Source organism: Lutra lutra, chromosome 4 (assembly GCF_902655055.1).
Source record: "Lutra lutra chromosome 4, mLutLut1.2, whole genome shotgun sequence".
Taxonomy (NCBI): Eukaryota; Metazoa; Chordata; class Mammalia; order Carnivora; family Mustelidae; genus Lutra; species Lutra lutra.
In genome coordinates, this window is record NC_062281.1 from 89,746,605 (window position 1) to 89,770,352 (window position 23,748).

General features: G+C 47.4%; 1 protein-coding gene across 3 annotated transcripts; it reads right to left on the reverse strand.

The window, feature by feature from the left end:
- Positions 1–12,891: 12,891 nt before the first annotated feature.
- On the reverse strand, positions 12,892–20,947 carry RIIAD1 (regulatory subunit of type II PKA R-subunit domain containing 1). 3 transcript variants are annotated; one of them, XM_047727052.1, is made up of 5 exons: positions 20,833–20,947; positions 20,255–20,331; positions 15,083–15,129; positions 13,640–13,767; positions 12,892–13,010 (listed from the first exon to the last, which is right to left on the reverse strand). In XM_047727052.1, the coding sequence occupies exons 1-4, from the start codon at positions 20,914–20,916 to the stop codon at positions 13,697–13,699; spliced, it is 279 nt and encodes a 92-aa protein (XP_047583008.1). In that variant the 5' UTR covers positions 20,917–20,947; the 3' UTR covers positions 12,892–13,010; positions 13,640–13,696. The 3 variants fall into 3 exon arrangements, with proteins under 3 accessions (XP_047583008.1, XP_047583007.1, XP_047583009.1); XM_047727051.1 differs by lacking the exons at positions 12,892–13,010; positions 13,640–13,767 and adding an exon at positions 13,774–14,294; XM_047727053.1 differs by lacking the exons at positions 12,892–13,010; positions 13,640–13,767 and having other exon boundaries at positions 15,110–15,209.
- Positions 20,948–23,748: the final 2,801 nt, after the last annotated feature.

Here is a 23,748-nt window from a genome sequence, read left to right on the forward strand (position 1 = left end):
AAAAGCTTTTGCACAGCAAAGAAAACAGTTAACAAAACCAAAAGACAACTGACAGAATGGGAGAAGATATTTGCAAACGACATATCAGATAAGGACTAGTATCCAAAATCTATAAAGAGCTTAGCAAACTCAATACCCAAAGAACAAATAATCCAATCAAGAAATAGGCAGAGGGGGACGCCTGGGTGGCTCAGTTGGTTAAGCAGCTGCCTTCGGCTCAGGTCATGATCCCAGCGTCCTGGGATGAGTCCCACATCGGGCTCCTTGCTTGGCGGGGAACCTGCTTCTCCCTCTGCCTCTGCCTGCCATTCTGTCTGCCTGTGCTTGCTCGCTCTCCTCTCTCTCTGACAAATAAATAAAATCTTTAAATTAAAAAAAAAAAAAGAAATAGGCAGAGGACATGAACAGACATTTCTGTAAAGAAGACATCCAGATGGCCAACAGACACATGAAAAAGTGCTCCACGTCACTCCGCAACAGGGAAATACAAATCAAAACCACAATGAGATACCACCTCACACCAGTCAGAATGGCTAAAATTAACAAGTCAGGAAATGACAGATGCTGGCGAGGATGCGGAGAAAGGGGAACCCTCCTACACTGTTGGTGGGAATGCAAGCTGGTGCAACCACTCTGGAAAACCGCATGGAGGTTCCTCGAAAAGTTGAAAATAGAGCTACCCTATGACCCAGCAATTGTACTACTGGGCATTTACCCTAAACATACAAACGTAGTGATCCGAAGGGGCACGTGTACCCGAATGTTTATAGCAGCAATGTCCACAATAGCCAAACTATGGAAAGAACCTAGATGTCCATCAACAGATGAATGGATAAAGAAGATCTGGTGTATATATACAATAGAATACTATGCAGCAATCAAAAGAAATCTTGCCATTTGCGACAACGTGGATGGAACTAGAGGGTATTATGCTTAGCAAAATAAGTCAATCAGAAAAAGACAACAATCATATGATCTCCTTGATATGAGGAAGTGGAGATGCAACATGGGGGGTTTGGGGGATAGGAAAAGAATAAATGAAACAAGATGGGATCGGGAGGGAAACAAACCATAAGAGACTCTTAATGTCACAAAACAAACTGAGGGTTGCCGGGGGGAGGGGGGGAGGGAGAGGGTGGTGGGGTTATGGACACTGGGGAAGGGATGTGCTATGGTGAGTGCTATGAAGTGTGTAAACCTGGTGATTCACAGACCTGTACCTCTGGGGCTAATAATATATGTTTATTTAAAAATTATTTTAAAAAACCAGAAGTTTAAATTTTTATTCAGTCTCATAATACAAATTGTCCAGGTTCCAATAAAAAGTCTCATCATGCAGTGCCTGGCTGGCTCAGTTGGGAGAGCGTGTGACTCTTGTTCTTGGGGTGGTGAGTTCAAACCCCACATTGGGCATAAAGATTACTTTTTTAAAAAAATTGTTACATATTAGAAAACAAAAGTCTCTCATCATACCAAGAACCAGGAAGATCTCAAACTGAATGAAAAAAGATAGTAGATGCTGATAACTGAAATGACAACTCCAACAAGATCTCATCAACATTTATGGAACACCACCCGACAACAGCAGAGTAGACCTTCGTTTATGCTCCCACAGAACATACACCAAGACAGACCATAACCCGGACAAAAAGACAAATCTCGACCAATTTAAAAATGGAATAATACAGAATGTGTTCTCTGATTACCATGCACTCAAAATAGAAATCAACAATAGAAAGCTAGGAAAATCTTAAAATACTTCGAAACTAAACACACTTCTACATAATCCATGGGTCAGTGAGAAATTCCAAAGGAAAGACAATTTAAATGCATTGAACTGAATAAAAAATGAAAACATTAAAATTTGTGGCACACAGCTAAGGTGATGCTGAGGGAACATTCAAGCACTAAATGCATACATTAGGAAAGAGGAAAAGCCTAAAATCAATCATCTTAAGCCCCACCTTAAGGACCTAGAAAAGGAAGAGCAAAGTAAACCCTAAGCAAGCATGAGTAAGGAAATAAAAATAAAAGGAATCAGAAAGCAATGTGAGAGAAATAAAGAAAAATCAGTGAAACAAAGAGGTAGTATTCTGAAAAACATCAATAAAATTGACAAACCACTAGCAAGACTAAGAAAGCAAACTACAAGGATCAGGAATGAAACACAGCATAGAGACTTTACAGATCCCAAAAAGATGATAAGGGAACGCTACAAACTCCATATGCATAAATTTGACAACTTAGACAAAATCCTTGAAAAACACAAACTACCATAACTGATCCAGTGTGAAATAGATCATTTGAATAGTCCTATAATAATTAAGGAGAATTAATTCATTATTTGAGGCTTTCCTTTTCTCCCCCAAAAGAACTCTCAGGCCCAAATGGTTTCTATGGAGAATTCTACCAAATGTTTAAAGAGGAAGTAACACTAATAATTCTACATAATTTCTTCCACAAAATAGGATGGAATACTTCCCAATTCATTTTATGAGTCTATTACCATGAAAACAAACAGACAAACACCCAACAGTACAAAAAAAAAAGTACAGTCCAATAGCTCTCATGAATTTAACAAAGTATCAGCAAATAGATTTTATCAAATTATGGTAAGATTTATATACCATGCTCAAGCGGGATTTATTCCAGGCATGCTGATCTGGTTCAATATTAAAAAAATCAATCCATGTAATCTACCATATTAACACTGTAAAGAAGAAAAACATGATCATATCAATTGATGGAGAAGAATCATTAGACAAAAGTCTATACCCATTCATGGTTTTTTGTTTTGTTTTGTTTTGTTTTTACCATTCCTGGCTTTTGTTTAAAAAATTCTCAGAAAAATAGGAATATAGGGAAACTTCTTCAACTTGACAAGAAAAACTACGAAATGTCTACAGTTAATATTATACTTAATGGTGAAAGTCTGAGTGCTTTTCTCCTAAGATCAGAACAAGGCAAGTATATCTTCTTTCATACCCTTCTTCTTCAACATAATGCTAGCTGTTCTAGACAGTGCAAAAGGCAAGAAAGGAAAGTAAAAAGCATACAGGCGAAAAAGAAAAAATAAAACTGTCCCTATTTACTGATGACCTGATTGTCTAGAAAATCTCAAGGAATCTACAAAAAAAAAAAACTAAAAATAAATTCACACGCACATGCCACATGCATACACACAAACACACACACCACGCAGACACCAAAATTAAAAATACAATACTCTTTAAAGTTGCTCAAAAATACGTAGGTATAACTAATAAAACACAAGATTTACATGCTGAAAATTACACATTGATGAAAAAAATCAAAGATCTAAATAAATGGAGAGACATACGGTATTCATGGATTAAAAGAATCAATATAGTAAAGATGTTACTTCCTTCCCAAGTAGACATGCAGGTTTACTGTAATTACTATCAAAATCCTGAACTTTTTGTAAACATTTACAAGATTGTCATAAAATTTATGTGGAAGGCAAAGGGACTAGCTTAAAGAATTTTGAAAAAAGTGTGAGAAATCAGTCTACCCAATTTTTAGATTATACAGTTAAAATAATCAATGCTGTGTATAACTATAGGTGGAGGGATAGACACATAGATTAGTAGAACAGGATACAGAGCTCAGGAACAGACTCATAAATATGCCCCCCATTTTTTTTTTGACAGTTACCAAAGCAATTCAATGGAGGAAAGACAGCCTTTTCAACAAATGCTAGAGCAACTGGACAACCGTAGGCACAAAATGAAACTTAACCTACATCTAACACCTCATACCAAAATTAACTCAGAATGACCATGGACCTAAAATAAACTAAAACTATAAAACTTTTTTTTAATGGAAAAATTTCAAGATTTATGAAGAAACAGTTATTTCTGCTTCACTTAATGTGGGCCATGGCTTCCTCCAAGTGATTAAGAGCCATCCCATCAGAATGTTAACAGTATCTCTCGGGGCACTTGTCAGAATATTAAGTCCTGTATCATGGGAAGGGGCTTCCGTATCCATCTACTCACCCTTACGTCCCACCCTCCTTGGTGCAACACCCTCAGAATGCAGCCTGTCACATCTCCAACCATCTCCAGCCAGTATATGCTGGCCAGCCCCATGGGGCCTCCAGGCCTTCTTCCTAAGGGGGAACCCGGCTGTGCCTCACGGCCTTTAACAGGAAGCAGTGGGTACTCCTGCAGTCCCAAGGGATGCAGGAGAATGCAGGATTCAACATTTTTTAAAGCACCAACCCAGGGCCTCACTCCTTCCCAACAGACCTGCCAGATTTAAGAATTCAAACCTCACCAGAATTTTCCCACTCTTACAAGTAAATCCGGGTCCTTCTGAGGTTTTTGGGTTCTCTAGATGCAAGAGACAAGTCTCTCCTTAAGCTGCCAAGGAGAGCCTCAATTGCACTGAGCCAGCGTGTCAGGGCCATATGAGCTCCACTTACCCCCAGTGATGGGGTCCCTCACTGCCAGCTGGCCAACAGGTGATTCAGCTTTAAAATTCCAGTTCGGTCTTGCTGCCTCCAGCGGCTGCGGCAGTGAGAGCAGCAGCTGCCCTGTCCACCTGACTGCAGTGGATGGTGGTGCAGAAGACAGAAAAGAGAAACACCACAGAGCCCAGTAACTTGAAGTCTCACAGGCAACAACAGGCTTATCCACCACCAGACTGTGGGCATGGCACCTGCATCCTACAACAAAGGTATAGCAGTGGTCAGGAAGCCAAGATCCTAGATCCGGCCAGAGAAGCCACCACCTCCTACGTAGGGGCCACCATCCAGATCGCCCCAGGGCCCCCCTCAGCCCCATCAGACACAGGATCACGAGAACAAGAGCCACCCAGATCTGCACACGGCTGCCAGAAGCCTGTGGTGATGAAGAGGATGTGCCTGCCCCACCAAGAGCTCCTGAGCACCTGCTCCCCGCCCTCCAACTCCAAAGCAATAAAAATGTCAACCATCCCAAATAAATACATAAATAAAATAAAATCTCAATTTAGAATCTGCTTTCCTCAGTAGTCTTGGCACCAATTCTTGCCAGGTGGAGTTCCCTGGGAAACATTCCTTGAGATGGAAATCTGGGTAAAGGTTTAGGAAGGTGTATGTCAGGACCAACACATCTATGAGAGCAAGAAGCCACAACATGGACAGAGGACCCTTCAGGGTTGTCCCCCACAGAGGCAAGGGAATCAGACCTCTGTACTCCCACACTGATCCTCAGGAATGGGCATGAACTTTGGTGATTTTTCAATGGAGGACCCTAGAGGGGTCTCAGCTGAGACCCGTTAGCCACCAACATTCCCAGCAGTGCAGGCAGGAGAGAGAGCACAGGGGTGCTTCAGTCCTGGAGAGGGGTGTTTGGATGGCACACCATGGCATCCACTACAGCACCTTTCCTTTAAGTATGAGGAATGCAATGGCTAGGACAGCTATAGACAATTCCTCTCCTTCGTGGTTCGGTGTAGGCGGGTCTCACAGTCTGTTGTTTTACTACTGGAAGGGTCATCGGCTGAGGGGAAAAAATGAGAAAGTGGCATATTCCAAACACTGCTATGACCTATTGAATACATGTGAGCAAGAATGCACTGGGCAGCTTGCCTGCCCCAAGGGGAGGATTACCTTTCCTTACACTCAGTAGATGTCCCCATAGCATCTTGTTTAAGACGATGTATAGAACAGTGAATTCATGAAACTCATGGAGCTGGAAATGACCCTGAGTGAGATATAGCAGGCATTCACATGTTAGCTGAATGAATGACTCAATTTCGTCCTCAGCTACAGTTAGAAGGCTAGGTTAACTACCCAGAGGTATAATACTTCCACGTTCCTGAACTGTCACCTATCCACATTTTGCTCTCCAAACTTAGTAATTCTGGGTATTTTTTTTCTAGCATGAAATACTAGAATCACATTAGATTGGAAATCAGGAGAGTGCCAGCTCCTCGACCACTCTGTCATCTGTGGGCAGGTTTCTTCAACTATCACTAAGATCTAAGGCAATTTCCACTTGGAGAAATTCTACGGTTCAATCCTCTTTAGCATTTGGTTTTCTTTTCTCTAATCATAAAGTGTGGAAATGAAATATAGTAATTGACTGAGCCTCTTCCCATCTAGTTTTGTTTCCAGGTACTTTTTAATTGGACAATAATCAAATCTACAACTATCAGGCAACTCCTGGCACTTTGTTCTCCCAGCCGCCAGAGAGTCTCTCATCACTGTAATTCTCTAAGGAATCTGTGCTGTCACTTCTCCGCCCTGATGACCAAAGAATTGGGTACTTTTTAAAGTCCTGCTTCTGAAGGACCTCAGATTCCAGTCCACGTGGGGCCTGTGAGAGACGGGGTCAAAAGTGTGACTGTGGGGCACCTGGGTGGCTCAGTCAGTTAAGCATCTACCTTCAGCTCAGGTCATGATCCCAGAATTGATTCCAGAATTGAGTCCTACATCGGACTCCTTGCTCAGCGGGGAGTCTGTCCCTCCTTTTCCTTTGATTCTCTCCCTTTTTGTCCTTGTTCTGTCAAATAAATAAAATCTTAAAAAAGAAGGAGGAGGAGGAGGAGGAAGAGGAGGAGGAGGAAGAGGAGGAAGAAGAAGGAGAAGAAGGAGGAGGAGGAGAAGGAGAAGAAGGAGAAGAAGAAGAAGTGTGACTACTGAAGCACTGGGTTGCGCCCTGAAAAAGCTTTCTTGAGAAGTTCTAATTCTTCAGTCCTACACTCCAACATGTCAACTTGCATTTCATTTTCGCTTACTCCCTCCTCTCACCAGGGTGCCCACACCTGTGACCTCCCCTAAGGAACTGCTCCTGGCTCTGGGGAAATGACGAACTGAGTTCTGCTACTTCACTGAAATAGTAGCTGCTATCTACGGCAGCCTACCACGGGCCACACATGGGTATGGATGTCGGGCTGTGCAATGCCAAGCCTCACAACAAAATCCACAGGGGACGTGTTATCGCCCTGTAGAAATAAAGAAACTCAGCCACCCAAGGGACCAACACGGATGGTTTAAGAATGCTGAGAATTTGTTTTTCAGCAGGCATTTAGGGTGAGGCAACTGTACACAAGGTACATTTGGTTCCTCTGGACTAAAGCTGAATTTTCCCAAGGATGGCCATATGCACCTGCCAACCTGTTCTCGGGGAGATGTTTTAACTCATCAAATGTCAGCATTCATAGAGTTCGGTCATGTCAATGATGCTCAAATGTAACATCCAGTAACACACTCCTCTTTTTATAGCTGTGAAAAGAAGGCCTAACAGACTGTATTAAACACAGAGATAAAACTGAGGGAAGAGTTCAGGAAGAACTTGCCTTGGAGGAAATGATAATCGCCCCTCAGAGCTGACAATGGGGAGACATGGTATCAAACAGGGGCCCACAGTCCCAATCCATTTGTCAGCATTCTGCTCCCACACTGGGAGACATTGCCTGGCCATCTCCTTTGCATGCCCATCATACCTTGTATGTTTCTCTTACTTCACCTTTGAAACTGTATTGTAATTATCTATGTACCTGTCTTCAGTCACTAGGCAGTGAGTTCCTTGAGGAAATTGAATCTTATTCCCAAAACTTTGCATTGTGGGTACATAAGGTCTAATAATATCTGTTGAATACATGAATGGGCAAGTAAGTGAATGAATGAATCAATCTTGCAAGGTTTCCTTTTTCCCTCACTTTAAAGAAGGAAACATCTAGTGAGCTCATGGAGCAGGGCTGCCAGAGACAAGGCACTGGATGTTGTAACTTCTGAAGCAACTTCCTTCTACAAGAATCTGTGAATCTGTGACTCCTTCCCCATTCCTAAGCCCTGTTTCTCTTCCCCTGCTGATTGATGGTTTCACTCTAGCCTGGAACAGGTAGTCTCCTGAGGCAGCTTCAGCTCTGTAGCCATGCCCAGGAGAGGGCAGTAGAGGCCCGTCTGGCTAGAAGAGCACCTCACTTTCTAAATGCTGTCCTTCCTCCTCGCCACCCTGTGCTACAAGACTGGGGCGATCCTTACTGCGCCCCAAAGAGCCACTGCCCCAACTGTGAGGAGGAGGAGCAGCTGACACAGGTCACTCTAGGTCACACGGAGTCACAGTTAGGCCAGCCTGTTAGTCCCCATTACCTCCAATATCAGGTCCTATCTGTGCAACATTTTTAAGAAGCTTCTAACATTTTTAGCCTGAAAGTAAAACAGATCTCAAGAAATGAAAATTGCCAGATCCCTGACTGCTCAAGCAGCTCCCCTTCCAAAAGCCCATGAGTGACCCAACTCCCCCTTCTAACTACTGCCCTTCCTCCATCTCCTTACACGACCATGCTCCTAGAAAGACATGTGTATCCACACTACATCCTCATCTCATGACGACTAAGAAGTCCACAGTCCAACTCCCATTGACCCCACTGCAGTGATTCATGCTAATTTCACCCACACCCCACTTACAAACCCAGCAGACACCTTTGGGTCTAAATCTATCACTTCTGTGTTAGTGAATGATCCCATCATGTATGTCTCCCTTTGTCCCTGCAAGAAACCTCAAAGTCATTATATCTCTCCCCCATTCAAACCACAATCCTGCCTGCTCTCCTCCCAAATATGAGACTCCATCTCCTGTCCCCATGCCCCTTCACAGACTGGGCCCAGGTGCATGGCTCAGCCTTCACTCAGCAAGGGCACTCTGGGCAGCTGTAGGTGCTGGGCCACCAGTGACCAACACGGCTGGCCAGGCCAGCTCTCGCCACAGCTCAAGTCCAGATACAGACAGTCACAGAAAAACAAGCAAACAAGATCACATTAGACAGCGACAGGTATTGTGGAAAAGAATGATATAAGAGAAGATGGCAGAGGCAGGGCGTGGATGTTTAAATTAAATATTAAAAATGTCTGGAACTCTAGGAAAGGACTCCGAGGAAGTGACAAGAAGCTCTCTACAGCACTGTTGGCTGGCTAAATACTCATCTTCCCAGCCTCCCTTAAAGGCGGCCATGCACACAGGTCTGGCCAAAGAGGTGTTAGTGGGAGTTGGCAGAGGTAGAGGGGTTTACTGGGGGAAGACCTGCTTTCCAGAAAAGAAAGACAAGTATCGCTGGTACAGTCCCTTCCTGCTCAGCCTTCAACCACAAGGGAAAAGGAAGAAACCGCAGAGGCAGGCCCTAAACTGACACTACAGACTTGCCGTTTGAGAAAAGTAAGTCCTGCTCCCTTAGCAAGAGGCTTCCTTTCAGACCAGAGCATCCCAGCTGGGCCCCCTAGCCCTGTGAAGACCTGGGGAAGAACAATGCAGGCAGAGTTCGAAGACCCTAACTCTGGAACTCCGAACTCCGCTGGCATGTCTGAGGAAGGGAGAAAAGACCTGTGCGTCTGGAACGCAGGCAGGTGGGAGGCAGGGGGCAGAAAACGTCTGAGAGATGGAGGGGGTCTTGCAAAGTTCTGAGGCCCCTAGAAAGCCATCTGGATTTAAGTGCCTGGAAGACCATGGAACGGTTTTTGGCAGGAGAGTGACATATTCTGATTTAGGTTCCTTCCTTCCTTTCTTTCTCTTTTACTTTTTTTTAAAGATTTATTTACTGGAGAGAGCAAAAGGGGGCACACCGATTGGGGGAGGGGAAGGAGAGACTCTTCTAGCAGACTCCCGGCCAAGGGTGGAGCCCGACACAGACACAGCCCATTCCAGGAGCCGTAAGATCACAAACTGAGCCGAAACCCAGAGTTGGACACAACCGACCAAGCCACCCAGGCACCCTTCTGGTTTAGGTTTCTTAAAAGGTCATTCTTTTGGGGGAATGGCAGGGACACACAGGGGCAGGTAGAAGAAACTGGTGAGCACGGACACTGCTTTGGGGCTAACCCAACAGCAATTCCCACTCTTCTCCGGACACCGCCTTCTCTAGAAGCTAGAGTTAAATATTCCTTTTCCCCATCCCTGGAGCCCTTAGGTGGACCCCAAGTCTGTCCTGTGAGATGCAGGTGGAGAGAACATTTGGGGAAACTTGGCTTTCCTGACAAAAAGGGACAGACTTGGCTGGTGCAGCTCTGCCACCTTCTCCCCACTGGAGAACAGAAGCAGCCCCTCGCAATAGTGGGGCCACAGGCTACAGCCGGCTGAGTGGAAGGGATGGAAGCCTGGTCTGGGTCCTTGTGTTCACCACTGAACCTGAAGCTTGCCTATAGCCAGACACTCTATCGGGTGAGAAAAACAACCCTCTATTTGCGTCAGCTGCCATAAACTGGGTTTTCTGTTCCCAGGTGCAGTGGGCTCTCCGCTGACAGCGGGCAGGCCTGGGCATGGGCCTGCTAAGATGGGAGTGTGGAGGGGCCTTGCAGAGGGGCCGGGAGAGACGGTGCGGGCTGGGGCCACAGGTCTTTCCACATCTAGTCGGAGCTTCCTCTAGTTTGTCTTCCACACTCTGGCACTTTCTAAATCTCTTCATGAACTCTTCTTGGCTTAAAAGTTTTTGCTGGCTCTCTGTTGCCCAGATGGTGAAGATCAGCCTCTTGGGTCTCATGTGTGATGCTCCTTGTGGTGGGTCCATCTTCCTCCTGTCGAGTCTCTCATCCCTGCGTTGTTCTCACCTCCAGTCAGACCCTCCTATGAACACTGCCCACGTGCCTGGCACTGTCCCTTCTTTATTCCTAACCCAGCAGCCCCAGGAGCTGCTAATTACATGTCTCGGTTTCTAGACTGAGAAACCTGACCTCAAAAAAGTTAAGCAGCTTTGCCAAGGCCGCACAACTGGTAAGTGGTGGGTCAGGATTAAACTCTTGGTGTGCTTTCAAAACAAACGAGAGATGTATTTTTCTCACTTGTCAGGAAGTCTGAAGGCAGGCGTTTGCTTGGTTGTTCAAGTGCTCAAAGATGCCACCAAGCCCTCAGTCTTTTGATCTTTGCTCCCTGCCACTCTGGAGGACTGGCTCAGCCACCCTACTTGTCCCTTCATGGCCTTACTACGGCCACTCGGCTCTAGACCTCACTTTCAGGCTCAAAACAGGAAGAAAGGTGGGAAAAGGGAAGGTTCCACCGAAGGTTCCAAGCTTTCCTAGAAACCCACAGTGCACCTTGACCCGTGTTGCCCCTTGCTGCAAGGCAGGCTGGGAAACCAGGGAATGTGGTTGCCATGCTTGGCTTAGGATAAATACCATCTACCACTTGGGGCTGAGCCCAGTGCTGCCCTCAACAAAGCTGGTGTATGGTCAGCAGGGAAGAAAGGGGTAAGAAGGATGAGCCGGTGACATGCAGGGTCTGCTACCACCCCCCTGCTCAGCAAAGTGGAGAACCTGCAGTACCCTGGCCCCCCATGCCACCCTCCACATCCATCTGGCAAACCCTTTCCCATCCATCCCATGCCAGTTTCTCTGGGGCCGCCCTCACTCCTGCAGGTAGAGCCCATATCCTTTCTTCCTCCTCCTCTAGATGTACCTACCCCCATCACACAAGTCTTTGTAGCGGCTGATGCAACATGATCGCTCGCTCCATTACATAAGCATTCATTCCCTCCACAGATGCTTACTGAGCACTTACTACATGCCAGACATAAGCCCGGTTTTTAGATTTGGTCCCTGCTCTGATGGTGCTTTCCATCTACAAGGTGAGCTATCAGGACAGTTCACGCTTGGGGAGAAAGGTGCACATCTCCTCCCAGACCGTCAAGCAGCTCGTGGCAGGATGACCTCCACACCTGACCCTCTGGCCCCAGTGTGCAATGTCAAACAGAGCAGATGCTCTAGGACCACGTGCTAAATGCAAGCTTTCCTTGGCTTTGAAATATATTCTAATCGAAATGCATTTCTTATTTCTGCCAGGAAACCTTCCAAGAATGAACCACTGTCCTCCTGTGGTATCACATCATGCACACGAGCATCTGGAAAACACTGCCCTCTCCCCACCTTGACGCAGGCCTCCCTTCCCGGGAAAGCTTTCAAGAGAGTCTAATTTAACACTTCACATCAGAGGTCCTTACTACACATGGGTTTTCTGCTGACGGCTTCATCTTGATTTTCTAAGCAGGGGTAGCTCACTGCCAGAGCCATAGCTGCTAAAGTGTGACTCTGAAAGCACTTGAAATAACTCTTCAGTTTCCTGCTGCATAGCTTATTAGGCATCGCTTTACTAGTCCTCTCCATGCCCGGTTCTGTGGCCCTTCCACCATGGAGGGGCTGGTAGCTGGGGACGAGATGGACAGAGACAAGGGACAGAGAGAGAAAGCACAGCCCCTGCTTTGGGCTGTGCCTCCATTGCCTTAGTGACGTGGACTGGAGAGGTGTGAGAGGTCCTTCACACAGCGGGTTGTGGAGACCAGAGAGGTAGGGCACAAGCACAGAAGACATTCATGCCTTCCAGGCCTGGAAAGGATGTCAAAGGCCAACTGGCCCCCTCCCCTGCCTGTTAGCTGCAAACAACAGATGGGCAGCTTGTTGGTAAAAATCCTCAAGAACAAAGTCCACCACCTCTGAGTCACCCGTTAGATTTATAATTCACAAAATGCAGGACCCCAAATGGGTTTTCTTTGTCCAGTCTCATTTTCTCGCAGTCCCTCCAGCCCCATTGCTATTATCGCTGAAAGAAAAGTTAAACCACTGCTTGTACACGCCATACGGTAAATGGGAGGGAAGATGGGGGGGCGGGGACACCGTGCTAAAACGTGGACTCAGCTTCAGGGCTGCCCCAATCAGCTGTGGGCCTCACAGAGTCCCCACCCCTGTTCTCTCCTCCAGCCTTAGCTCTGGGAGCAAGTGGCCTGGAGGGGCAGGGAGGACACAGTGTGAGGCACATGTGGGAGCAGCGTGCTGCCCTAGTGGAGGCCCACAGGCTGCGGCAGATGGAGAGACGGCCCTGCTGCCCAGCAGGTCCAAGGAGGGGCGCAGCAGCCCTCCCTACTGGATGGCTTCCTCCTCTGAGTGAAACACAGCAGAGAGACTAGAAAGGTCTGTTTTTAATGAATATCTTTAAAAGCCTTTGCAACAGCAGATATGGCCCAAGGCAGCTTGGGACCCCACTCTGATGGCAACACAGCTCCCTTGCTTCCGGGTGACCCTGCAAAATACAAACGGTGCGGTGACACCAGGAACGTGGCTTCTTCCCACCTCATAAGAAAAAATCCCAACCTGCAAAATTCTTTCAGAAATCATCCTGCCTGAAAAATGGGAGATGACCCTCCTGGGCAGAGCCTGGTTTGAAAAGGACGGGTAACAGGAAAGTCCCTCGTCCAGGGTGCTGCGAGGGAAACTGTTCCCGCCCCTTCCAGAAGCAACGGGAACCCCCTCTGCTCCCCGCACCAGAGACAGAAGGAAAAGGCCATCTGCGAGAGTGCTCGCTATTCCAGTATTCCACAGTCTGACAGTGGGGTCTGGATCCCAGTGGGTCCCACCCCCGTCTCCCTGCCACTCCTCACTCCCACACGGTTCCGCTTCCACTCTCTGACTCCATTCCACCAGGCTCAGAAGACAGATGTCTCTTCCTGCCATGGACATGCCAGACAAACCCCGGGCCACTCTTCACAGCCCCTAATTCCCCAAAATAGTGTCAAGAAAACGAAACACTTTTGCATGAAACTTCTCTGCCGCTTCTCCCTCTGGTTTCCTTCACACCCTGGGCCGAGAAGCCCAGACTTTATTTTGACAAGAGCAAAGCAGCCTCTGTCTGAAAGCGAGGTTAACACCCACCCTGAGGCTGGATTCTTCCTGGTCTCTCTCAACAGCTGAGCATCCTGATTCTGCTAATTAAGCCGCTTTCTTCTCCTTAATTAGCTGTATGTGAATCTTGTTGGGAAGTCTTGGATCCGTGAAATAGTCTGGGATGAGAATCGAAAAGAAGAAATTATCTAAACCCAAGGGGAGAAGGCGGGGAGGGAGACCGCTCGCTCGGCTCAAAAGCGAGGCTGGCTCAGCCTCAGCAGGCCTGTTCCTGGGGGCCCTGCTTTCCAACAAGTAACAGAAGTCACAGCAGATCCCGTGGTCGCCATCTCCGCCCGGAGTAGTGCTGAGCCTGCCAGCTCCCGCCTTCCCGGGAGGGGCTGACACAGGATGGCTCCGGGCCCGGCCACACCAGCCGGCAGCTCATCAGCTTGCTGACGCACGGGGAGCCATCAGAGGGCTGAGGGATCTCTGGGTTTGCTGCTCCCGGCCCATCCTGGGGCCCAAATAAATGCCAAGTGTTATTCTCGTCTCAGCTCAGCTTGCCAGCTTGTCTCTGAGCTCTCACGCCCTCTCCTCTCTGAGAATATCCTCTCAGAGGAGAGCCAGGCTCTCACACGATGACGACAGAGGACGGTTTTTATACACCCGGCATAATGTGAATCAGAGGCAGCATCTGCTGGAGCTGCAAAGACGCACCAGATTCAGTTAGAAACGGTGTGCATCCGTCACCAGCTCCCTGGGCTAACAGTCCCCAAGAAAGCCTCCCACCCGGCCCTTCCCTCTAAATACCAGTGACCTTAAGCCAGTTGGGGCAGTGGAACCCATTAAGATCACCTGGGGGGGCGCCTGGGTGGCTCAGTGGGTTAAGCCGCTGCCTTCGGCTCAGGTCATGATCCCAGGTCCTGGGTTCAAAGCCACACATCGGGCTCTCTGCTCAGCAGGGAGCCTGCTTCCTCCTCTCTCTCTGCCTGCCTTTCTGCCTACTTGTGATTTCTCTCTGTCAAATAAATAAATAAAATCTTTAAAAAAAAAAAAAAAGATCACCTGGGGACCTTTACAACCATGGGGCTGCCCCCCTTACCCTGGGCTAATTAAATACCAACCTCTGGGGGTGGGCCCGGGCTTCAGCATTTCTTAAAAGCTCCTCAGGTGATTCTAATGTGCAGCCAGGGTGGGGAACCCCACTTCAGGAGTCCCAGGGAGAAGAGCTGCCCCTCTGCTCCTTTGGGAATCTCAAAATCCTTAATCCTCACCATAAGGAAGCTCTGCCTCATTTCTTATCTGTCCTCATTTGGAGGAAATGACAGTGGTGGAAAGAGCCTTCTGAAAAGAGCTCCCCAGGGCCACATCAAGTGAAGAAGTACCCCCAAACTCTGTAGGGAGAATTGTGGGCTTGTCCAAGTCTAAATTTGCAATAATATTCCTCGGGCTGGTTTCTCAAACACCCAAAACAGACATTGCCTTACTCACCTGCAGAAAATTCTTGGATGTTGTCTGGTCTTTTCAAAAATATTTCTCTGGAAGACATGAAGAGATAAGGGTAGGAATAAAGCAGGCTTGAAGGCAGACTGCGCTCAGCCTCGGCAGCAGGTCCCACCTTTCAGGGAGCAGAGTGACCCGTGACACACCCGTCTGGGAGTCAACAAGCCAGAGGACTCCTGACAAAGACCCTTCCATTTGTGATTTTTCCTTCCGATCAAGTTCTGAGGCAAGGAGCAGAAATTCTAAATGGCACTAAGCTCAGCTCATAAGACAGCTGTGCCCCAGCCAGGTGAAGCCTGTCATTCATTCATCAAACATTTTCACAGAACTGGATCCCAAGCCAGGCACAGGTGGTGGAGATGAAGGACATGCTGCCTAGTCCTTGAGGGGCTTGTGTGTGGTGGGGCATATATGCAACCCCACAGCCTGGGACTACGTTTAACAGTGAGTAACCACAGGAGTTATGGGGCGGGCAGCGATGCAATCAAAGTGGAGAGGATGGACGGTGGGTCTCCAAGCAACACTAACAAGGCCGGAGCACTGGGGCCACTGGGCGGGAACATGCCTTATCTCACATAGAGCTTTATGGTTCATAAAGAATGTTCACAAATCTTATCTCACACTACAACAGCCCTGCAAAACAGCAATAGCCATGCCGCATTTTACATATGAAGAAATCAATCTTTCAAAGGGTTAATCATTTGCTCAAGTTCACAAAGAGAAGAAACAAAGGGCAGAGAGCTCAGGTTTGGTGGTTCCAAGGCCAGTGCTCTCTACAACACATCCTCCTGGCCATGGCCACCCTGCCCCCAGAAGAAGACCTCACCTGCCCACAAAGCCCCTGCTTCCCAAGCTGTAAGGACTTGGCTTCCCTTCTCCTTGAATTCCATCTGATAATTATTGAGCACAAATTTTGTGTAAGTAATTATACTAGATATGAGGGATTGCTTTTTTTAAAAAAGAGAAAATACAGCACCATCTCAAAGAAATGAGTCAAGTAAAAGAGAATGGGTAAGTTCCCAAATGTCCGAAAGGCCAAGCACCCTGCAGGAAGGGCTGTAAGAGGGTGTTAATAGTGTGCTGTGGACAGCGAGAAAGGTTACAGAGAAAAGGGCCCCAGGAAGCTTCACAGAGCACCTGGCACCCCTTGTGGTGCACTCGGATTTCAGATGACAGGACAAGGGCATCCCAGACCCAGAGAAGCAGCAAGAGTAAAGTTCCAGAAATGAAAGGAAAGAGTCCATATCCTCTAGATGGTGAACTCCTCAAGAGCAGGAACTGGAGGGGCACCTGGGTGGCTCAATCGTTATGTGTCTGCCTTTGGCTCAGGTCATGATCCCTGGGTCCTGGGATCGAGCCCCGTACTGGGCTCCCTGCTTGGCAGGAAGCTTGTTTCTCCCTCTTCCACTCCCCTTGCTTGTGTTCCATCTCTGGCTATTTCTCTCTGTCAAATAAATAAAATCTTTAAAGGAAAAAAAAAAGAGTAGGAACAGAAGTCCCCCCCTTTGTATCTCCAGGATCCTGAAGTGTCAGTGCCCCCAAAGGCGTCAGTGGGGAGGTCAGTGGAATGATCAGAGGTTCCATCTGGTGGGGACGGCGGGCAGGCACAGAGAGTAGTTGGGAGCAAAGGGGCCCTATTATGGAGAGCCTGGAAGGCCAGGGGGAGACAGTTATACTCAGTTGAAAAGACAAGGTGGGGGGGCACCTGGGTGGCTCAGTGGGTTAAAGCCTCTGCCTTCGGCTCAGGTCATGATCTCAAGGTCCTGGGATTGAGTCCCGCATTGGGCTCTCTGCTCAGCAGGGAGCCTGCTTCCTCCTCTCTCTCTCTCTGCCTGTCTCTCTGCCTACTTATAAAATAAATAAAATATTAAAAAAAAAAAGACAAGGGGAATGGGTGCGTACAGCTCAGACTAGTCACACAGCAGGACGTACGCAGCAGTGAGAATGGGGGATCTATGAGACACAGTCGAGCAACACACAAGTCAGACAACTGAGTACGTACTGTAGAATTCCACTTACATAAAGTGCAAAAAGGCACAACAAATCTGTGCTACGAGAAGTCAAGATACTGGGGTGCCTGGGTGGATCAGTGGGTTGAGCCTCTGCCTTCAGCTCAGGTCATGATCTCAGGGTCCTAGGATGGAGCCCCGCATCATCAGGTTCTCTGCTCAGCAGGGAGTCTGCCTCTCTCTCTCTCTCTCTGCCTGCCTCTCTGCCTACTTGTGATCTCTCTCTCTCTCTCTGTGTCAAATAAATAAAAAGAAGTCAGAATACTGGCTACCTTTTTGGGGGAAGTGCTTGGAAGGGTCTCAGCAGGTCTGAGATGCTAGTCAGGTTCTATTTCTTGGTCTGGATCCCACTACCATGTGTATTCTCATCCTGTGAAAGGTCACCCAGTTTAGGATATGCCACTTTTCGTTATACTTCAATGGAATGTTAAAAAAAAAAAGTTGGGGGTAGGGGGCAATGTTGTGGAGCCACTGCAGATTTTTCCAGCCAAGGAATGACATAACCAGTGTTAAATCTGGGGTAGATTCATCTGCCTGGCTACTTACAAAAATATCTAATAAAGCTTTTCTACAGTTTCACACTTTGCTATCCTCTCTCCAGCCTAAAATTCTAGATCTCCGGGTGCCTAAAATAAGTTAGATCCCTCTTCTGTCTGTTCTTCAGGTCCAAAATTCAAGGTCTTAAGGGTTCCATACACTGTATGTACAAGTACGCCCTGGATAGCGGTGACTGCATCACCATAAGTCATCATGATCTGGAAAACCCAAGTGGGGAGCTCGCTTCCCAACAAAAACACTTTGGAGCTTCTCGTGGGTTGGAGTGAGTCTAGAGCAGAGACCTGCAGAAGACGGGAGGGCAGATACGCCACCCAGGATTTTGTTCCCTTTTCTCCCTTCCTCTTTATTCAAGGGGAAGACCATCTGAAGTATCCAGTACAGATGAGGGGCTGATTCTGGTTCATCCCAGTATCTTCCAAAGGCAGTAATAATAAGACCACAAACAACAAAAGCAAACCCCCAAACTTTAAAACACTTCTTCTCTCCCTCCCACCTCCATCTCAGAAAGAGAAAGGCCTAAAAGGAGCCAGGAGCATTTCCTGTAGGGAGCTTCAGGGACAGCAAAGGGAAGAGCCAGGCGGCCTACCCAGTTCGGGAGGTGGGGATGGTGAGGAAGGGAAGGGGCTGTTCTGGCACGAGCCAGGCACAGACACCCAGTTCCTCCTGGAAACTTCCTGGACGGAGAAGCTGGCCCATCCCTGACTTATAACTAAAAACATCACCCTCTTCATTCACCACCATCTCCCACCACCACCACCCATTCCTTGTGTTTGTTAACAACGCAAATGGTGATTTAATTCAGGCTTTTAACATCTATATCTCCAACCTCCCTGCTGGAATCATTCCTAACTTGGGACTGCAAGGTCCCCAAGATAGTAATGAGACCAACCTTCATTTCCCTTTAGAAGAAAAAGTGCAGAAAATGATGGCCTGATTCCCATGACTGACACTGACTAAAGACCCCTAAACTATCTTTTGCCTTAAGTCTTACCCCTGGGTCAAATAAAACCAAGCTTCACAGAGAAGTTTCTCTTTTCCCTTTCTCCATCCCCTATCTGGTCTGTGAGACTCTGCTGCCACTGGAGAAATGATTAGGATATGAAGAACAGTGAGATTCAAGAAAGACGAAAGAGCCTGGAAAAAAAAAGACACCGCTCCAGGTTGACTTTTAAGAAGACAAAGAAGAGCCGCGCCTCTGGCTCCCCAGCTCCTGTGAGCTTTCAACCCAACACAGCGGTTTGGATCCTGGTTCCACATCTTGGGGAAGTACTTCACCTCTCCAGCTGCAGAATGGAAGTGATGATAACCTATGTTTTGCAGTTGCTGGGAGGGTCAGCACAAGTACCAAGATGGCATCCAGTGTGCAGGTACGGGAGATGCAAACATGGCTGCCCCAACTTGGGGTTTTGGTCCAGGGACAGAAACAGAAGACAGACAATGAGATTCCAATTCAGTGTGATAAAGGCTAACGTAGGAAACCAACACAGTGCCTGGAAATGGAAGCCATTATTATTATTTAAACCTTGCCCATTTGTCTGTAGCCAAACAGTATTTGAGACAGCTCTATTGTTTTCCTCTGTTGTTGTGCCAAGACTTTTTTTTTTTTTTTTCCCCCCCGACAGTTCTTTGCCCTTCATCCCATTAGGAGAATTTTCACCCAAACAAATGCCATGCTGAAGGGCAATGTTGGGGAAAGAAAAACATGCTCCAGGATATGGTGAGAAATAGTCTCTTCCCCAAGACATACAAGGGAATAGCTTCCAACCACTGGTCTTTCCACAACAAGGCTCTCAGGGAGAAAAGGGCCAGACATCTGAATGTTTTCTTAAGTTCTAGTGATCTTGTTAAGCTCCTCTGATGGAGAAATAGTGTTCTACACCCAGTGCCTGCCTGCTGAGTTTCTCAATGCCAAATTACCTCTTCCGAGTGTCAGAAGATATATATTTATCCTTCCAGTTAAAATGACTATTAATATTTTTGAGAATTTAGAGATAACTTAAGAAAACCTCTAGGGGTAACTAAGAAACACACCAGGTGCCACATATCTCAGAAAAAACTCAATCTTTTTTTTTTAAGATTTTATTTATTTATTTGACAGACGGAGATCACAAAGAAGCAGGCAGAGAGAGAGGAGGAAGCAGGCTCCCTGCTGAGCAGAGAGCCTGATGCGGGGCTCGAGGCGCTCGGAAAAAAACTCAATCTTAAAATACTGTCTACCAGGGGCGCCTGGGTGGCTCCGTAGGTTAAACCTCTGCCTTCCGCTCAGGTCATGATCCCAGGGTCCTGGAATGGAGCCCCGCATCGCATCGGGTTCTCTGCTCAGCAGGGAGCCTGCTTCCTCCTCTCTCTCTGCCTGCCTCTATGCCAACTTATGATCTCTGTCAAATAAACAAAATCTTTAAAAAATATATTGTCTACTATATATATATTTTTTATTTATTTAGTTTAACATATATGTATGTATATGTATTATTTTATTATTATTTTTTTTTCCCTACCTTCCTGACCCTAAAGCAGCACTCACTCATCTCTCCCAACCAAGATTTGGTACTACTTCCCACTAGTTGTCGAGGCTGGTAGGAAAACCACCTACCTGAAGAAACCACTTATGAGCAACTCTACTTCTTTGTGGGTCCTCAGGTATTTTTCATTAGCAATCCGAGTCTGAATCTAGGGGGAGGAGAGCAAAAGGTCACGCTCGAGGAGACAGATTTCAGGGTTCAAGTCCCGGGCCTTGGGGAAGGCCTTGGGGAAACTAGGTGTGCATCTGACCTGGGTCTTTTCCCGGGATGTTTGAAATTTTAAGCCGCCTGTTTTATTATAGACCAACACCTCCAGCTCGGTCAGACTCGGAGGCCATAGCTAAGGTCGGGTCTCCACCGTCCGGTCTCCACCGTTCTTGTCTGTACTAAGTTACTGTCTCCGGCAGTAATTTCGGTCCATTTCACTGGCCAGACCTCTGTGGTCGTTCTTCCTGCACTTCCAGGCGCCGGTCAGGCTCCGTCCGGAGCCCCCAGAAGCCCAGGGTTCCGCCGGGGGTCTCTCCCAGCCTTCCGCCAGTTCATCTGAGAACAGGCTCCCGCGCCCTCCTCCCTGACCCCCTCCCGGTCTGCAGCCCTTGTTCTAGGGGAGCTGCGCTTCGACGGAGGCGGGAGTCCGGGGCGCACCCACCTTGAAGTTGCGTAGCTGCTCCTGTTGCGCGGGGCTTAGCGCCCCGGGGTCCTGCCCCAGAAGCCCGCCCTGTAGCGTCGCCATCTTGCCCAGGTCGTCAAGGCGACGGACCACGCGGGCGGAGAGGCCCCGCCCCCCCAAGTCCGGCCCTCACCAGCCCGCGGGGAGGGGCTGGGGGAAGGAAGATGGGGGCCACTCTGAAACCGAGGAATAAACTCGGGAGGGTCTCCAAGGGATCTCCTTCCCCAGATTGGGGGGCTAATTGCCCCTCTTCTCTGTATATGGAACGAGCCCTTCTTCTTCTTGACCCCACCCAACCTCAAATAATTTTTTTTTTCATTGGCTCTGAAGCAAAACTGAAAAAGGGATTCCTAAGGCAGAGTCTCCCAGAATCTGGTTCCTGACCCTGTCCCTTTTTTGGCAGCTGTTGAAACCTAGTAGTAGAGAGAATTCAAGCTTGTTCCCTTTCAGCCGGCCCCAAAGCCAAACCCCTCCTTCAGACCTGTAGACACTTAACATGAAAGCATCCCATAGGATGGAGTGAACAGAGTGCTGCAATGGAAGGGACATTCTCACACTAAAGATACCGGAAAGGACCTGGGGATATCGTGCCAGAGGTTTCCCCTCTTGGACGGACTTTCTTGTGTAGATTAGGTTGCTGCTCATACATTCTAAATCATCTCTCCCACTCCCAAGTGAACAGAGGAGGGGAAAGGCAGTTGGTCTTCAAGGTGTGTTCTTTTAGTATCTAATTAAGAAAGGAAAGTGAAACACAAAGCCAGAGAGCTGCAAATAGGCCTGGAAAGGGCAGGAGCCTGTTCGTGTATACACGCGGTGCTGAGTTTCTAACCCCCAGACATCATGCCCAGCAGAGGTCTCCTGGGAGACAGGGAAAAGACCTCAGAAGGGAGGCTGGTCTTTCAGATTTGTGGACAACCGCCCAAGGAGAAACTAGGCCAGCATTTCGACCCTGCCTTTGGAGGGCGTCTCTCAGTGGTCCACCTCTATCCTTCTCAGCAAAGAGTGAAGGGAAGAAGTGAAAATGTGGACAGTTCCTTGGGGCGCCTGGGTGGCTCAGTGGGTTAAAGCCTCTGCCTTCGGCTCAGGTCATGATCCCAGGATCCTGGGATCGAGCCCGCATCGGGCTCTCTGCTCCGCAGGGAGCCTGCTTCCTCCTCTCTCTCTCTCTCTGCCTGCCTCTCTGCCTGCTTGTGATCTCTGTCAAATAAATAAAATCTTAAAAAAAAAAAAATGTGGACAGTTCCTAAGCCAGGAAACAAACAAACAAACCCTGGAAGATAGATGAGGTGGTGAGCTACAGGCCTCTTCCCAGGAATCTCATCCAGGTTAGTAATCAATGCGGTTGTTTGTCTGGTTTTAGGAGAAAGGGTTAGAAGAGAGGTAGATAAGCTGCCATCTGTCACAGTGATTTTTTTCAGGCAGGAGCAGAGGTTAATCAGAGGTGACGGTTCCTGTTGGCCAAGACCTGTTTCTTCCCACCCCTCCAACCCCACAGAAGCTAGTGGGGGAACCTCTTAAACTGCACTATCCAGTAAGGTCAGCACGAGCCACCTGTGGCTACTGAGCACTCAGATGTTGCTGGAAGTGTCAGATGTGTTATTAAGTGTAAAATACACATTGGATTTTGAGCATGTAGTTTTAAAAAAGCAAAGCATCTTATGAATAGGTATCTTTATACTGATGACAGATTGAATATTTTGGACATATCATATAAACATTGAATAATATTGAGAATCTATAGTTAAATAAAATCTATTATTAGAAGTAATTTCACTTGTTTCTTTAGCTTTTTTAATGTGGCTACTAGTAATTTAAGTTATGTATATGGCTTGCCTTCTATTAAACAATGCTGGGCTGGACTGACAAATCTACACATGCACACGGACACACACACGTGCACACACACACACGCATACGTAAATATGTAAAACTTTCTCCAGCTTCCCACCCTGTGTATAAAATAAGTAATGTCCTTCTTTTGCTAGTCTGTCGTCTTCTTGTACTTTGAGAATCAATCAAGCCTTTCTTTTTTTTTTTTTTTAAGATTTTATTTATTTATTTGACAGAGAGAAATCACAAGTAGGCAGAGAGGCAGGCAGAGAGAGAGGAGGAAGCAGGCTCCCTGCTGAGCAGAAAGCCCGATGTGGGGCTCGAACCCAGGACCTGGGATCATGACCTGAGCTGAAGGCAGCGGCTTAACCCACTGAGCCACCCAGGCGCCCCTCAAGCCTTTCTTGACTGAGCACTTCCCTTGGTCCAAGTACCACTATGTGTAAATAAGAGAGGTACTTCTACTTACTTTTGTTTTCTCACAGCACCTCAGTCCTCACAGTCTTACCTCTCCATCTGAGACAGCAGCCACTTTAGGGAAGGAAGATCAAACAATAGATTCTTTGTACAGTGTCATGGTTTCTGCAGCACGTGGCTTCACTCTGCTTTCATTTGGTGAGGCCAACAAGTATCTGGTGACTAGCCACTCTGCCCACATATACCACCACTACCTTTTTCCCTTTGAAATATATCCCAATTATCCGTTTTCTAAGAATCTAAAATCAGGAGTCGAGCTCTTCCTTTATTTATTTTTTTTAATTTTTATTTATTTATTCGACAGAGAGAGAGAGGTCACAAGTAGGCAGAGAGGCAGAGAGAGAGAGAGGAGGAAGCAGGCTCCCCGCTGAGCAGAGAGCCTGATGTAGGGCTTGATCCCAGGACCCTGAGATCATGAGCTGATCCAAAGGCAGAGGCTTAACCCACTGAGCCACCCAGGCGCCCCGAGCTCTTCCTTTATAAAGTCAATAATCTTTTTATGTAGGGCAGCTTAGCACTGAGTGCAGAAGAATAAGAAGGAGGGGGAGCTTGGGGATGGTGGAAAGAGGAAGGACCTTGGAAGAAGTA